General features: G+C 36.2%; 2 protein-coding genes across 9 annotated transcripts; one reads left to right on the forward strand and one right to left on the reverse strand.

Moving 5' to 3' along the window:
- The first annotated feature begins 4,021 nt into the window (after positions 1-4,021).
- On the forward strand, positions 4,022-6,777 carry urp2 (urotensin II-related peptide). 2 transcript variants are annotated; one of them, XM_046837752.1, is made up of 5 exons: positions 4,023-4,991; positions 5,284-5,787; positions 6,186-6,226; positions 6,356-6,512; positions 6,634-6,777. In XM_046837752.1, exons 1-5 carry the CDS (start codon positions 4,871-4,873, stop codon positions 6,663-6,665), a joined length of 855 nt encoding a protein of 284 aa, XP_046693708.1. In that variant the 5' UTR covers positions 4,023-4,870; the 3' UTR covers positions 6,666-6,777. The 2 variants fall into 2 exon arrangements, with proteins under 2 accessions (XP_046693707.1, XP_046693708.1); XM_046837751.1 differs by having other exon boundaries at positions 4,022-4,991; positions 6,356-6,777.
- Positions 6,778-7,772: 995 nt separating this feature from the next.
- Positions 7,773-17,522, reverse strand: LOC124378201 (chloride intracellular channel protein 5). Of its 7 annotated transcripts, none has more exons than XM_046837741.1 (8): positions 16,529-17,522; positions 16,086-16,406; positions 15,060-15,182; positions 9,885-9,994; positions 9,504-9,629; positions 8,470-8,576; positions 8,164-8,345; positions 7,773-7,991 (listed from the first exon to the last, which is right to left on the reverse strand). In XM_046837741.1, the coding sequence occupies exons 1-8, from the start codon at positions 16,634-16,636 to the stop codon at positions 7,830-7,832; spliced, it is 1,239 nt and encodes a 412-aa protein (XP_046693697.1). In that variant the 5' UTR covers positions 16,637-17,522; the 3' UTR covers positions 7,773-7,829. The 7 variants fall into 7 exon arrangements, with proteins under 7 accessions (XP_046693697.1, XP_046693696.1, XP_046693700.1 ...); XM_046837740.1 differs by having other exon boundaries at positions 15,060-15,185; XM_046837744.1 differs by having other exon boundaries at positions 16,317-16,406; positions 16,529-17,517.
- Positions 17,523-17,851: the final 329 nt, after the last annotated feature.

The following is a 17,851-nucleotide window of genomic DNA, read 5'->3' on the forward strand; positions in this document are numbered from 1 at the left end:
TGATGGCTCGACGGGAGTGCAGCAGTTAGCACTAAAAAACATGAGATCAAGTTACAGTCCTTATCGATGTCACACCCATTAGAGTCTGCTAATAGTAACCAATCACTTGTACTGTCCTCCTTGATTTCCTTCAGGACCCATTCACACTTTTATCCCTCTGCTCTGTTTGCTCCTCTCCTTTCATCCCTCTATTTCTACTCCTCCTTGAGGCTTTCTCCTCAGAGCTAAAAGACACTTGGCTGTCATGATGCTGACCATTAAATTGACAGCTGCTCAGATTAAATTGCTTTAAAAGTGAATGTGAATATTGTGCACTTGAATGTGTCATGAAACTGTTATGATGGGGTGTAATAGGCAGTCACATGTAGTGGGAGGGGGTAGCTCAGTGGTTAAAGCATTGGCCTCTGGATCAGAAGATCACAAGTTCAATTCCCAGTGCCACAAAGCTGCCACCACTGGGCCCTTGAGCAAGGCCCTTAAGCCTTCAATAGTTTTTCTGCATAAGGGAGTCTCCCAAATGTCTCAAATGTAAGTGTAGTGGATTTGAAAAGAGTGCATTTATTAGTGTCTGAAAAAAACTGTCTACATTCATTGGAAGTCATCTTTATGTTACATAAAGTAATTATCAAACGTTTACAACACATGAAATAATGTTTCAGTATAAAGCACAGCTACAATAAAAAAAATGTGTGTAATCTTTGTGAAAAGAATGTTCTCTCTTGGCTTTCACTGACTTTGCACTAATGCCCAAATAACTCAACACACCTTCAAACAGTCAATTCTAATTAGATTAGTTTATTAAAACTGCTCTCATAATGGATAATCCAGGGTTACAGCAATCATAATAATCATGAATCATAATTAAAGATGCTTCAGGCTTTAATTAGACATGTAAAGTGAAGCTATTGACATTTTAAACTGAAACAGACTTCTTGTGTATACTACAGACAACACATTGTAGGATCTGTGTGGCATTGCTCTGAATGTGGAATGGCATCGCCCTAGTTTATTTTGTGATTGCCCATGCTCTGACAGCTTGGGTGGCCGGCGTGCTCCTGTGGTTAGAGGTTTCAGACGTTTCCAAACCAATGCTGAACCACACTGGCCTCTGGTGAGCCACAGTGTCCTCGAGGTGTAGAGTGACAACACACAGCCTGTCCTCAGCACCCAGCAGTGGAGGAGAAACACACACACACACACACACACACACACACACACACACACACACACTCACACTCACACTCACACACACTCACACACACTCAAGGAACAGATGGATTTCTTGTAAAATAGGTATCAAGGATATTAGTGACCAAAACTGATTTAGAATTGTTCAGAACAATAAAACATACATTTATAAAACATCATACATTATCATTATACATACTCTCTCTCTCTCTCTCTCTCTCTCTCTCTCTCTCTCTCTCTCTATCGTACCTGCAGACACATGCACACCCTCAGTCACACACTCCTTGGGTCATGCCCTTACTGTGTTGCATGGCTTTAGTTTCATCCTCACAAGTGGTAATTGATTCTGCTGTAGGTTGTGCTGGTGGTAAGTGGGGGTGGGCTCTCAAGTTTCACTGAAAACAAATCGCTCTTTTCTGGGCTCTGACCTTCTCCTCCTTTGCTCTGTCCATCACTTTTCCATCTTTTCTTGATTTTTTTGTTTCTTCACATGCTGGCAGTTCATAAAAAACATCATCCATTCATTTGACAGATATGTGTCATAAAATAAAGGACATACTTTAAATTGTATTTATAAATTTGTACAAGTTTAAAAAAAATCACATCACCATCCATCACAATGTGAAATGTATTAATCACCTTCATTAAAGAGTAACAGTATCAGAACCTAACAGAAAAGCTATTTAATTTCATATAAAACTATAGATCTCTATACAACTCTATACTGTTTTCATCCAGTGAGCACAATGTAATACATCACTTCAATGACTGTATCATCAAGGTTTCCCTTCCATCCATCTTTGTAGCAATATCACCAGTTCCTGTTCTCACATGATCACGAAATCTTGTTTGCAGGTTTCCTGGCAGGAATGTAAGATGCACACTACACCACTTCCCTGTGGCCGTCCTGCTTCTGTTCTTCTCCCTCAAAAGAAAAAGTGAGTTTCAGGTGCAATTTGCGGTATTATAGCACCATCTATCACCATGCTTATGCACTGCAGGTTTAATTAACGGAAACCACTTGCCATTAGTGAAATTGGAATAACGGATGCTATAAAACATTTAGCAAATACGATGGATGTTAATAACTATACATTTAACTAGATAGCAAAGATTGAATATAAACACCTGAATATACAATTTTGCCAAAAACAAAGGAGCTGCACAGACAGGAGTGCTCTGGAGTCTAGAGATTCCCTGTGGACCTTTTGCATCTGATCCAGAATCCAGCTGAACAGCTTGTTTTCGGTCCACACTGGCTCCATCTAGATGCTTGTCTATAAAACTGAGAAGGAACCATCACCCTTTTGTAGTTGAATGAGATGATTAAATGTTTCCTTGAATCCTCAAGAATAGCTTCACTCAACCCACTAACTTTAAGATCCATACATGAAAAAGGACATACAAGAAAACCATAAAACATTAAAGAACCCTAGAGCAAAGCGTTCTTCTCGGCTTTGGTAACAAAAATAAATAAATAATACATACACACATACATACACACATAGTACTATACTACTACTATTAATAATAATAATAATAATAATAATAATAATAATAATAATAATAAAATTAAAGGGAGGGTGTACCAACTCATTGTACCAACTCATTGTACTAACTCTTGTCCAAAAGGATTTTAGGTTGCAGCTTTCTTGTTACTAATCTATTAACCTAGTCTTATCTATGGAGAAATCTAAAATCTATGGAGAACCTTTCTAAGCCTCTCTGGATAATGGTGTCTGGAAAAAAATGTGAATATGTATTTTTATTGTATAGCACTTTTAAGAGTAGATATTGTCTCAAATCAGCTTTTTTTAACTTGCTCATGTTGGTGACAGTGACTGCATGCTTGTTTAAAAACTTTTACTCTCTGAAAATGCTTTAAATGCCAAAGATGTGATATTTCCCTCAAAAGTACACAATATAAAAGCTACAAAAATAATAAAGTGGATCGTATTAGTATTAATGAAAATACTGTATGGCTAATAATCATACCAATTATACTATACTAAATTCAAACACTATATGTACAAATTGCAATATTGCAATATTTTTATAGCTTGTAACTGAAAAGCACAGAGCATAAATCCAAAACACATAGAAACTAAAAAGAGTCTCATCTTTAGAATTCTCAACCCTAACTCAGGAACTGGATTGATCGTATTGCTTCTGTGGAAAAACAAACCATTACAACTTATGAAAGCATTCGTGCGTTGAATCCAGTACATGCTTGCTTTTATTTTGTTTCATGTAATGTACAACATGTAATGTTACAATATATGTTAGCAAGTGTTAATTTAGCTTTTTCAGTGACATTTTTATGCATCCTTAATTTTTTTCTGTGTCTGTCACCCCACAATTTTACAAAGAAACTCAGTTACCTTTTAAATTATTTATGTAAATTGATGGCAAATTAATGGCCTTTTGAATTTACGAGTACCTCAGATAAAATGAATGTCTATAAAAACATTTTTATTACAGAAAGAAGAAAAAGAATATGCACACAGGCAGAACTTTAGGAGACTTTATTCCCACTGAGCTAAATATAGGACCAAGGAATTGAAATAAAGAACAAGAATGAGTTATACAATACCCACGTAAGTACTGGGACAAAAACATGCAAACAGATACACACATGTGAAAGAATGAGTCAGTATTTAAATATACATGGATCAGCTACTGAATGCTTGCAGGTTAAGTGGTGCCTTCCCAGCAACTGGCTTTCTAAACGTCCATTCATCCAGTGCTGTGATTCTGTCTCCTCTGTCGTCTGCTTAGCCCAGATTCCGCATCCCTCGCTCCTGACATCAGAGAACCAGACAAATAGAGACTGGAATTTCTGGTACCATTAACTTCACCATAAAAAAACCTGCAATCATTTTCTCACCTAAATTGAACACATTTCAGAATATGAAAAGCCTACATTATTGATTGTATTTACACAGTTAGGTCATCACATCTATAAACTGTCCCTTACACATATTGTATTGATAGACACATTTGTAAAAAAAAAAAAATCCACTTATTATTTTGATGTATATTTAATTACATGCTCTTTATGCTACTTTGTGCTAATGCATTCACATACAGTATGGATGTGTTCTGGATTCTGAAAGTATTTGCATAGATGTATGAAATATAATCTTTAGTTTTGACATTTCCCATTGTCTATGTGGAAGCGGACAGTGACCAGGAGACCTGCTGTATAAGCAGTGATAGGGCATTTCCTAATGTGTTTGCACAGGGGCCAAAGGAGAAAGCGGCTCTGACGCAGAAGGGCCCATTGCCTGCTGCCTTCTTTACAATGGAAGGCCCCAACACCAAACACAGTCCTAAATGTCACAAAGACGCCACTCTATGATAAGGAGGATTTGTCCAGACTGGTCATTGCCAAGGCAGGTCTCTAGCCCACACTTGATTTAAAAGGCTTGACAGCACCTGCATGATGGTAGAGACGTCGAGGCCCGACTTTGCAGCAACAGTACGCAATAGACATCACAAACTCGACAAGCCTTCTCATTGTAGGGGCGCATTAGAACAACAAGTGTGTGTATTGCATTGATGATATAAGTCATCTATTTAATAACAAGACAATTAAACTCTGTACTGGACCGTACCTTTTGCGTGTAAAAGCCTAAAAAAGCTTGAGCTGCAATTGTACAGCAACCAAGACAAAGCCAAGATGCAGAAAGGATGCATGCTGAAATTGATGGCATTAGTAGCACTTTTGATTTTAGCTCCAGCTTTGGATGCTGCACCGATAACTTCAGAAACAACAGAACATCAACAGGCATCATTACAAGGTAACACCTAAGATATAGTTTAATAGTTTTTCTTGTGATAATCTTTGCCTTTGTAATGATTTCTATGTTGAATGTGCAGTATTGCAATATTTTATGATGCAACTTGTTTATCTCTGTCTCCTGGTATGAATAAAAGCACTTACAGTTACTTGAACCAATACATTTGTTATAATGAAATATAAAAAGGAATTTTTAAATGGAGTACATGTTCATGAACAGTGAAAATAGCAATGTAAGTCATACGCTGAGACCAGAAGTACTGATATGTTTAATATCCTATTTTAACTCAAAGGTGACAAGAAACTGATAGATCCTTGGACGAGTGGCCCATACATCCATGATATGACTACATATTTTGACAAACAGGAAATGGCAGTTCCTGTTGGACCTTCAGGTAGCTTAGACAAAGCCACAAGCAGTCCACATTATCTGGACAAAATACTGGCAGCATCTAATAGTCAAGGTGGGACACTGAGGATCGCTTCACTTCCAGTTGATTCTGATCGGTTAGAAAACACATTTTCAGCAAACAGCCAATTGGATAGTCATCTTAACCTGGGCTCTGTAATGGATGATCCTGAAATAGAGAAGTATACTACAATGCAAGAGAGCAGTGTTCAAAAACCACTGACTGTTAATTCAAATAAAGCAAGCCAGACTTTGTTAGGGACCAAAGGTGGTACGATAAATTCAGCTAGCAGCACACCAGATGGACGAGAGAAAATTCTACATATGCTGATTGCCCTTGAGGAGCTTCAAAAGACACTGAACAGCCATCTTACCATCATAACAAGAGGTAAGTGAAAAAAGATTTATTTATAATAGTTGTTCATTCTTGCTGCAAACTGTGGTGAATAGTATTTTACCAATAATCATTATAATACTTGGAAAATATTTTGAAGTGTTATTTGATTATTTTCCGTAACAATTATTGTAAAGCAAACTACTAAACAGTCTTACTATAAAAGTTAATATAAATAAATCTTGCTTTAAAAAAGTATGCTGTATTTACATACATCAGAACACGTAAGATACACGTTCAGGTTACCATCCCTATGATATTAATTTCTCACTGTTATAAGTGCATGCCTTTCTTATTCATTAAATTTTCTCTAAACAATCGGCTTCAGGATGAGTTACTGAAAGAAAGGATTTTTATGGGATAACTGGATTCTGTTTTGAATGTGTTTCAAGGTAATAGCAACAGTCGGAGTTCAGGAAAAAAGAATAAATTGGTAGGTTTTCCACTGTTATCTTTACAAGTCAACATGTTTTTTTTTATTTATTATTAAAGAATATAATAAAGTTCCATATTGATTTTTTTTTTCCAGTATTGCTAATCAAATATTTTGCCATGACTGTAGATCCCAGAGCGCAACCTGAAATCAACTACAGTGTCATCTGTGTTCAGCAAAGGAGCTTTAACAAGGGCCATCACTGATCAAATGGACCCCAAACTCCTGAATGGAAACTCATTTAAAAAGTCTTTGCCATCAACTCCAAAGAAAACTAACAAGAGAGGTGAGTTGCAATTAAACAGGAAAAACTCAATGTACCCCACATATCCCATTCCTTTTCTGTTAAAGCAATACTATAAAATATATCAAATTCTAACATTTTATTAACAATTGTTTTTTTACAGTCTGCTTCTGGAAATACTGCTCTCAGAATTAAGCATTTCTGACACTTTATACATCACTTTTTAACATGACCCCTGCTGATCGGCAAGCAAATCTAAGGCCACTTCTAAATGACACTTCAACAACATACTTAACATGACTTACCCCAGTGACCTCAGTATGACGTGTGTAACCTCACTGCACGAAAGCCTGTTAACACCGCTCCTACATGACAATGCTGTATGACATAAATAAAATTTTTACAAGCAAAAGAAAAGGTTCTCATAATAAACAGAAGTTTATTTTTGTACTTCTCGCTTTTGGTGATCTTTCTGAAATGTTAAAGGAATTCGAAAAGACAAAAGTTTGAAAGGATCAGGTACAAATATAGCTCACTCTTCAGTAGAGCTGTTTTTCTTACTTAGTGCTTTCACATTATCTCACTGTTTGCTCAAGTTCCAGGCAAAATTCTCTAGGTGAGGGTTTCTCTGGTGACAAGTATATTTAGTAACCAATAAAACCCAGCTGTTGATATTATGGCTTTAAAAGTTATTTCGATTGTTCTGAGGCTTCTACCAGTGTAACCTTGACAACCAATGAACAAGTCTGTCCAAGTCAGTGGGAAACAAGTGGAAGACTGATGAGCGATTGGACCCATCACGTCTGCCAACATTTTTCTTCTCTTTGTTCTTTAGAAACTAAAGTAAATGTAAGAAGAAATAAGTCACAAACTACACCTACATTCTCATGTTAGCAGACAAAGTAAAAAAAAAACGTTAGAAAACTGTCTTCAATTCTTTTAAACAAGTTTTAAATTTCAAAGCACCATCATACATTCTGAGGGATCTTTACTTCAACAGATGTTAGCTACAGCATTTACAGTACAGTGCATATGAATAATAATAATAACAATAAGTTAAAGAAGAAAAAGTAGATGATGTTGACGATGATGCTAATCAACTATTCTCATTGTTTAATAGATATCTAAAACAATAAATGCATATGTGTTATTTAATTACTTCTGATAAAACAAATTAGCATAAAATTAATAGATTACAATTACAATTTAAGTCAAACACACACACACACATATATATATATATATATATATATATATATATATATATATATATATATATATATATATATATATATACAGAGATGGGCATTAGTTTATGTACACCTTGCACACATACAACATTCTCTCTTTTCATCAAACTTATATTATCTTTCTAACCACATCCAAATAGGCAAACTCAATCTCTCGCTCTGCAGGACAGGTGCTGATAAACTCTTCTCTCTGGTAGGAAAAGTTCAGGTATCGCCAAATCCCTGTCATCTCGGCTGGAATCTCAAGACCTCTGTACTTCTTTGCAACAATCTGAACCAAAATATAATAATGCAGTCACTGTGCTGCATTAAACATGTAAATCATAACTAAAACACCTTAAATAGGAAAACATGATCAGTCAACAGATAAAAGGAATTACAGAAAAGTAAAATGTTGATTCAGATTCATAGATATTATAAGCACAGCAAATAAGACGCAATACCTTGATAATATGTAGCTTGGGAAGCAAGTTGCAGTCAGCAAGAGTTAGATCTGGTCCATCCAGGAAACTGCGTGTTGAAGGTGCAGGGTCATTTGGGTTGTTGGCATCAATCTCCTCTGGCAGTGGAGACTGCAAGTAATCATCCAATTTCTTCAGGGACTTTAACAAAGCTTTCTCTAAACCTAGTGAATGCAAATAACAACAACAACAACAATAATAATATTAATAACAACATAAACAACAACAACAATAATAATAATAATAATAATAAAATCCACAATTAATAATGTAATAATTAATAAGTACCATCATTTGCTTCTTTGCGAGAGTTCTTGATATAGGCAGAAAACTTGGCAAATACATCTATTCCTGCGATATTCGACTCTGGGTGTTTAACAGCCAACTTTGGATACCTTTTGGAACATTGAAATACACTATAAAGACAGAACTAATGGGTCACCAGACTTTTCCAGACATAAGTGGTTCTTTGCCAAACTGCTACCACAAAGTTGGGGGTACATAATTGTAGAATTATATTTTCCCTTCACTTGAACTAGAAAACCCAAACCTGTTTAAGTATGACAGTGCTCTCAATGACGATATGGTTTACCTGCGTTGAAGAAGATCTTGAATGGCCTGCTATATAGCTTCTACCTTAACCCTACTGAACATCTTTGGAATAAATGTGAACACTGACTGCACCCCAGGCCTCCTCCCATCACCTACATCTGTACCTGACTTTACTAACACCATTTTGGCTGAATGAACACAAATCTCTACAAGCACATGGTGGAACATCATCCCAGAAAAGGGAGGTTATTATTCCAACAAAAAGAGGACTATGTTTACAAGGCACATAACAGTTTTTTGGGAATGTGTCCATAAAATTTTGTCTATTCTAACAAGTTACAGTCTGCCTCAAACCAGATTACACCCTAAGATTTATCAAAATGTGCTCATCCACAAAACGGCTTAAATATCACAAAAGTAATTATGGTGTTTGTTCAGAATTTTAGTTGAATCAGTCCTAATCATAGTCTTGATTTAATCAGTCTGGGAGAGGCAGTAAGCCATCAAGGACTATATCTTACCAAAAAGTGTCTAAAACCATGATTATCATTTAAACAGTATCCTAACCTGACCTGCTGGGGGGCCAGCACCACAAAGGTGCAAATACAAGTGATTATCATCTGCTGACCTCCGGTAGTAGTACAGTAGTACAGTAGTACACTTAATTAACATTTAGGGGATGAATCCTACTTACACTTCAAAGGAGAGAAACATAATTACACTCTAAATTATCGTGGTTGAACAGCTGAAAAAGTCTTGGCCCTCTGTACCGTGGAGGTGTGAGCTTTTCCTCAAGAAATTCCTCAATCTTGTTAACATCTACCAATACTTCGCCATTAAAGGTCATGAAGGGTGGGTTGGTTCCTGGTGCAAGGTTTTGCAAATCAGCTGGTTTCCTATTAAATATATGATATTAATGTTATATATTTATACTACATAATAAATATAATACAGTGGAACCCCAGTGTACGAGATCGATTCGTTCATGAAAACCGCTCGTGTTCACATATGAATCTCTTATAAAGAATATATTGATTACTGATATTCTCGTACTACAAAGCACTCGTACACCAGGGTTCCACTGTATTATATTTATTCAACATAATTCTGTTATATAATTATATATAAACATAATATAAAATTAGTTTTACTTCTTGAGGTCCACAGTAGTGACATTAAAGATGACTCCCTTTAGCCAAAGGATCATGAAGAGTCTCTGAGAAAATGGACAGTTGCCAATGCTTTCCCCATCAATTCCTGCCTGCAATACAATACAGTACATCTACAGTGAAAAGTGATCAGTCAGGATAACACAAATCCACACAAACACATAATATATATCATCACTGCAGAAAAAAAGAAACAAAGATTGAAGAAAAATTATTATGAACATTTTTTTTCATTCAGTTTCAAGTGTTATATTATGAGGGCTCTCTCTTCCTCTTTTCCTCCTGCCTGGTGGCTCTATCCTCAGCATTCTCCTACCGATATACCCCAAATACCTCTCCTCTGCACATGTCCAAAGCATCTCAATCTCGCCTCCATCACCTTGTCTCCAAAACGTGCTACATGCGCTGTCCCACTAATAAACTCATTTCTAATCCTGTCCATCATCGTCACTCCCAATGAAAATCTCAGATTCTTCAACTCTGCCAGCTCCAGCTCCTCCTTCTGTCTTTTACTCAATGCTACTGTCTCTAAACCATACAACATTGTAGGTCTCACACGTCTGTAGTGGTCTGCCTCTGAATGAAACCATACTGTTGCTTACAGATGGTCACCTCTTTCCTCAGCCTGCCTTCCACTACTCTTTCCCATAACATGGTGTGACTGATCAAATTTATTCCCCTGTAGTTACTGCAAGGCCTGCACATCTCCCTTATTCTTAAAAATCAGTACCAGCACACTCCTTCTCTATTCCTCAGGCATCCTCTGACCTTCCAAAATCTTGTTAAATATTCTTATTAAAAACTTCACTGCCATCTCTCCTAAACATCTCAATGCTTCTACTGGAATGTCATCTGGTCCAACCGATTTTCCGCTTTAACTTGCAACACATCCTTCCCAGCTTGGTCCCTCTGCCTCGCCAATCGTTGCAAATCCTTTTCTCCTTCTTTAGTGTCAAACTTCTTAGACAGCTCCTCACATGCCTTCTTCTTTGTTTTAGCCACATCCCTCTTCACCTGTTGTTCTATCTGCTTGTATTCTTGCCTACTTTTCTCATCTCTCTGCTGATCCCAATTCTGTTTCACCAACCTCTTTCTCCTTATGCTTTCCTGCACTTTCTCATTCCACCACCACTTCTCTTTGTCTTCCTTTCTCTTTCAGATGTCACAACAAGCACCTTTCTAGCTGTCTTTCTCATCACTTCTGCAGCAGTTGCCCAATCATTCAGCACCTCTTCACCACCACCGAGCCCCTGTCTGACCTCTTCCTTGAATCTCACACTACAGTCTTCCTCCTTCAGATTCCACCATCTTATTATTCTTTCAGTCTTCACACTCCTCCTCCTCCTCCTCCTCCTCTTCTTCACCTCTAAAGCCATCCTACAGACCAAAATCCGATGCTGTCTAGCTACACTGTCCTCTGCCAACAGCCTACAGGATCCAGTGTTTTTTCAGGTTGCATCTCCTGCTTAGAATATAGTCCACATGTGTGCACCTTTCTCCACTCTTATACGTCACCCTATAATCCTCCTTCTTCTTAAAATATGTATTTACCACTGCCATCCCCATCCTTTTATTTATTTTTTTACCTTTTGTAAAAAGTAATCTGTCCTTCCACGTTTCTCTCTAACCAACATGCCCTTTGAAGATTGCCTCAATCACCAATCTTTCATTTCTTGGTACACCTTCCACTACATCTAACTCACTCCAAAAAAATTTTTATTCCTTCATTCCTTCCTTTCATTTTCCTCCATCTAAAACCCACTTGTGGAGCATAGGCACTGATGTCATTTATCATCACCCCTTCAACCTACCTTTCTCTGCTCTATTATATCAGCTACCTTTTTCCCTCATAGTACTAACATTTAAATCACCAACTCTAACCTCCACTCTCCTACACTTCTTTCCCTGCTGTCTCTGTAGACGTCTTCCTCCTCTCCTTCTCCTCCTTTGGCCGACAGTAGCCCAACTTTCACTGGTACCATGTTGGCTAACAATACACATTGCGGTCGTTGGTAACCCGGGCCTCGACCGATCCAGTATGAAATTTAGGTTTGTGATCTGCATATTTGATTTGGCACGTTTTATGCTGGATGCCCTCACTAACGCAACCCTCCCCATTTATCCAGGCTTAGGACCGGCACTAAGAGTGCACTGGCTTGTGCAACCCTAATGGCTGGGTTGCGAACAAACACTAAATCTAAAAGCAGCAAATAACAGCAGCAGTAAACAATCTAATTTTTAGTCACTGTTGTGGTTTTCAGTAAATGCTTATGCATTTGTACATCAATGTCTCCAATGTCTATCTATAAACTTCTGAATTTCTAAATTAAAGATAGTTCAACTCTTGTGGCTTTTGCATTTTTTTTTCCAAAAGTACATTTTTTTTTACATTTTTACATAAATACATTGAATAAGAGATTTATATAGTTATAATAAGCACAACATCTAATAAGATCTTTTTTATCTGATTAATCTTGATATATTAATAATAAAAAATATATAATTGTCCGATTATTATCAAATGAATCATTAGTTGCAGCCCTAATTAAGATAGGGCCTGATGTTGGAGAGGACATTTGGGATTCACTTTGTGTTTCAACTCATCCTAAAGGTGTCCCATGGGGTTAAGGTCAGAGCTCTGTGCAGGAGACTTACATTTTCCATTCCAACCTTATTGTATCTTAATGTATATATGTCTTGAGACTTTTAACTTAAGTAAAAAGAGAATTGCAATGGTACATTATACTTAGACATTCTAGAGAATGATGTTCATCCAACCTCTAGTTTGAGCAAAAACACATATGGATGTGATGGCCAGGTGTCCAAAAACATTAGGTCATAAAGTGTATATTTTAGGAACCTATCTGTGTTTCTTTCTCTTTTGTTTTGTTTCTCTTTTGTTAGGTAGCATCATACAAAAGTTTCTAAAGCTTTAAAATAGAAATATGAACAAAAAGTTCAATCATTATCATTATGTGACTTACTGTGGAATATGAAATACAAATTGACTATGATTAGATGATGTTAATTACAAGACACAGTACTGTAATCATTTATCTATTCATCTATTCATTTATAATATACTTTATTTATCTATATAATGAACTATGCATTGAACTATATGAAGTTGGTTTCAAAAATGTCTTACCTTCACAAACAGCTCAATACTAGGGAATCCAAAGTTTTTTGCAGCTATATCAAGCCAAGCCATTTTAGGACAAGTAGTAGTGTAAAGTAACTACTACTCACCTCTAAACCTCTAATAGATTTTTTCTGCAAATCCAATCTATGCTAAGCATTTATTAGCATTATGCATTTTGGGATAAGACTTTAATATACAATATTATTTAGAATTATATTGAAATGACTGCCCCTCCTGAAATTACTGCCTGTGCTGATATTCTGGAAGAGTCCAAGGTGGACTTCGATATGTCAGAACAAGGCTGCTAGAATCCTTCATAAAACAATTGTTCTTTGTTATAGAGCACAGCATCAATAAACGGTCTGTTTATGTGAGCCAGGCTTATGAATTTTTTCCACTTTCTTTGTGTAGCTCTTTGTTCTGAAATGGACAGTTATACAAAATCCAAGTGTCAAATGAATAAACAACATTCAAATATGTAGTATCCAAGTGGTTCCTTACTTGTACCTTACAGTATCTTGAATTATCTTAACAGTTCAGGTTCCCTCCAAAAGTTACACCTATAAATACTAGCTTCACTTATTACAGTTGACTTTATTTCAGTCATATATCTACTAAACATTCTTTCTGGCTTAACAGGGATTTATATTTGACTGAAAATGTTTAGTTTGACCTCACCATTTTGGAGATTAGTGCTTGCTTTAGTTTGGCTTTTGACCCTTCGCTCTTGAATATTCATTTTTTGTTCAGGAAGTTGTATTTTTTTGTAAAGCACCTTTGTTATGACAGGAATGGTCAAGAGAAAATTATATTAAGAAGTTTTGAGTAACTATTGATGGCGATGTAATTTTCTTGTTATTTTCTGATCAGTCAGAATTTATGATTTTATTGATTCATTAATTTTTTAGGTAATTTCTGATATATTTAATGTTTATAATAAAAAAAATATTTTGAATTGTCTATTAGAAAGGATTTAAACATTTTATGCACAAAACTTTTAGAGTGACAGCGTGTTAGCGTGACATATACATCAAGAGTCAGCACATGAAACTCAACAATGGTGACTATTAACAAACAAACGTTCATGCCGCAATGCATGCTGGGTGCTAGAATAGTACAAAATCAAGTACAAAATATGCAGCTGAATTTACTTACTATTTTCATTAATTTTTCTTTAATTGCTTATATTTGGTTTGTTGTGACTTTTCAGTAAACTTTTATTTTTATGTTCACAGTTGATCTGGTTTTTGTTTTTTCTATCTTTGATTGTAACCGATGTTGAGATGTTGATACAGTTGTTGTTGTTGAAGTTCTGTCATTGTATTTTTTTTAATTTTTATTAACTGTTAATTGTTACAGCAGTGGTAAGGTTTTAGTGCATTAATAACATAGCACACTGTTAATGAGTTTAATTAAATAGTTTAATGAATGAGTTTAGTGAATTAGACTTGTGCATGATGGATTTGAAATTACAAATACTAGGTCATTTAACAGCACAGTAATATAAATATAAACAAGTGATCCCATAAGCACTAGTGGCTACTAATAAGCACAGACATACAGTCATTTCACAGTAAACCATGTGTAGTAGGTAGAGCAACACTGGAAGAACTATGGGGGCCTCGAAAGTCATGTTCATCACATAGATGTCTATAAAATGTTGCAATAAAAGTGGACACATAAGTTCAGTTTATAGACTGTGTTAGTAGTGGAAGAACCGTGATGGCTAATCAAACTTCACTGGTGGTCTGCACTACTAGTGGTCACATGTAAACAGGGTCAGGCCCTGGTGGCCAAACTGATATAACATGCTAAGTGCTATCTCAGAGCTTACATGAGAAATTAAGAATAAAAAAAAAATATTACCTTGTCAAAGTATGTATAATATATTATAACAATAACACAGGATCAAAATAGTGCATTACCATAACACTTCTTTTTATTTCACATGTAATATTATGATTATATATTTAACCCTGGGGATTATAGTATCTACTTGTAAAATCTGTAGGTACCTTTACATAGAGAGAGATCTCCCAGTCTGAAACCTTCGATTCAATCTGTTTGAGTGGACATCTTTTTGGCTTTGCTTCGTCTTTCTGCATCACACCTGGGCATGGCTGCATCAGGTAAGCCACCTTCTTTGGTGGTACAGAAACAGGAACATTATTTTCCATCATTTAGCTTTTGACCTTGGTACTGTAATAACCTCTGTTTACATTTTTGTAACAGCTGTCACTGGGTATAGGTACTCCTTGACTCTGCACCTCTCTCTGCCAATCAATCACATACTTAATGTTACTCTGCATCCTCTTCAGTCCATCTCTTCTATGCATTCCCTTAAATGACAGACTCAGGCTATCCCAAACCTCTACCATCTCCAGATTTTGGGACTTCCTCGATACAAGGTTTGTTCCCACTCCATACTCTTTCAGTGTGTCTTTTTCCTCAGATCTTTCTTTCTTTTCTACTTTATTCTCTGCTTTAGAGCTATCTAGCTGCTTCTATTTATCTTATACTTTATCCCTAATGTATTGTGCCTTTTCAATGTTGGTTAATTTCTAATTTCACATAAACGTCTTTTAAATGGCCAAAGACAACACGCTACCTGTTAGCTGTTTTGTTTCCTTCTCCATGTTAAAAAAAATAAACTTTCTGACTGAAACTGAATGATTTTAATCTTGTATCTTTTCATTAAGCGTATCTGCGATTATTTTAATTATGTATTAAACATAATATATAATATACTTTATTACAGTAAAGATATGGATTTGTTCGCCGTTTGTTTCATAAAACATTCTTCCCCTTTACTTGCATCCATTTCTGCTATAGTGCATTCAGTAAACATACAGTACATTAGAGTATTGCTTTTGTGTCTCACCAGATCCAGAGCACTCTACTTTACTGTAGCTGAGGTGAGCTATGCCTGTATATCAGAAATATTAACCCTCAATTAATGTTCTCCATTGTAGCATCATCATTGAACACAGTGTTTATTATTTTTTCCTTTTCTATTTTCACTGATTCTCCATTATTCTTACCTTAGAGTATGCCACCACTTCCTGTTCATCTCTTTTCTCTGCACACTGTCCCTCCTGAGAATGTTCCTTTTGCTTATCTTCTATCTTTAATGAAACTCTTCTTTTTGTGTCATTATACAGCATTGCTGATATCCCCACATCTTCTTTTTCTACCGATCCTGTCATTTGCACTTGTGATTGATACTCTAGAATGGACAAGCCTGGCTGTTTGCTGTGTTCTTTTGTACTTACCGAAATAAATTCAGCATTGCTTTGTGGTCTGTTTTGAGTTTGTAGTGTAGTGTGAGATTGTTCCATTTCCAATGGTGGCTCAAACTCATCCTGTAATTCAGACACTCCAAGGGTTAACTGTTCCATGTCCTTCTTTACATCTTCATCAACATCTTTGTTTGAAGCTTTCATTTTTTCCGGTTCTACATCACTTATATTATCAACAAACTTACACCATTCTCCCTGACTGGGTCCAGTTTTGCTTTCTGTTGTAAATCAGGTGAAGATGTCTGCTTTCCTGTTGTTCTTTTCTCAACTCCTATTCCAGCGTCTTCATCCATTTCATCTGCTGGTTCAATCTCTTCCCCATCTTCTTCCCAAGTCCCCAGATGGTCCAAATCAGAGTGGTGATATTAGAAGTTTGCCTAATGTATATTAAAAAGAAAAAGTTCTGACAAACTGTAGGAGGACATGAACTCCTCTTTATAAATGCCACCTAAACTGTGATTGCCTTTCTTTACAAGACAAAGGTAACATTGCTTACTATGTCCCCTTGCTTAATCCCTACCCTTTTTCTCCAAAGGATTATGGTGAATTTCTAATCCCCTTCACCCACGTGATTTGGCTGTTATTCTAAATCTGCAGCACGGGGAATCTGGCTGACCTGAATGGCTGAACTTCATAAACATTATTGACTTGGCCGACATGTTAAGCATACGTGTTTCAACTAAAAATCCTGGAACTTGCACATCACATCTACTGACTTAAGAGTCCCCAGAACAGCTTTATTGGATCTTAGTATAAAGTCTAGATGATGCAACTGAACTGGAGTGATAAACAGAATTAATTTTAACAAATGGCTCCCCATAAATGCTCAGTTTGGTTGATATCTGGTGACTGTAAAATCTATACCAATTAATTTACATAATTTTCATAATTATCAAACCCTTAAGTCGTCTTTCATGCTTCATTGTCATTCTGTTAAAGACAACTCGTATAAAAACAATTAGATTCAATTCAAATCAGCACAAAAAGATATGCAAGACAATCATGTGCATCTAAATTCAACTGTCTGCAGGCAGACACAGATGCCGCAGATGCAAAATACAAATGTACCTTTGTGTGGTTTAAAATTACATCCTGATCATACATCCTGCATGCAGAACATCAGTAAAATGCTATAAAAAAAATTTCAGGATGTAATTTTTTACCATACCAGGACACAAAGGTACACTGTAAAAAAAAACTGCTGTAGAAAATGCCCACATTCTTTTTTTTCATTAAAGCAGTAAAATCCCCTTCAAATTCAATTTAATTCAATTTAATTCATTTTTATTTGTATAGCGCATTTAACAATGAAAATTGTCTTAAAGCAGCTTTACACAGATAATGTGGTGATTAAAAGTGAATATGTTCTTTATAAGTAAGTTTGTCCCTGGTGAGCGAGCCGGTGGTGACTGTGGCAAAGAAAAACTCCCCGAGATGGCATAAGGAAGAAACCTTGAGAGGAACCAGACTCAAGAGGGAACCCATCCTCATCTGGGTTGCACCGAATG

The sequence above is a fragment of the Silurus meridionalis genome, chromosome 24, assembly GCF_014805685.1.
Source record: "Silurus meridionalis isolate SWU-2019-XX chromosome 24, ASM1480568v1, whole genome shotgun sequence".
In the NCBI taxonomy this organism is placed as follows: domain Eukaryota; kingdom Metazoa; phylum Chordata; class Actinopteri; order Siluriformes; family Siluridae; genus Silurus; species Silurus meridionalis.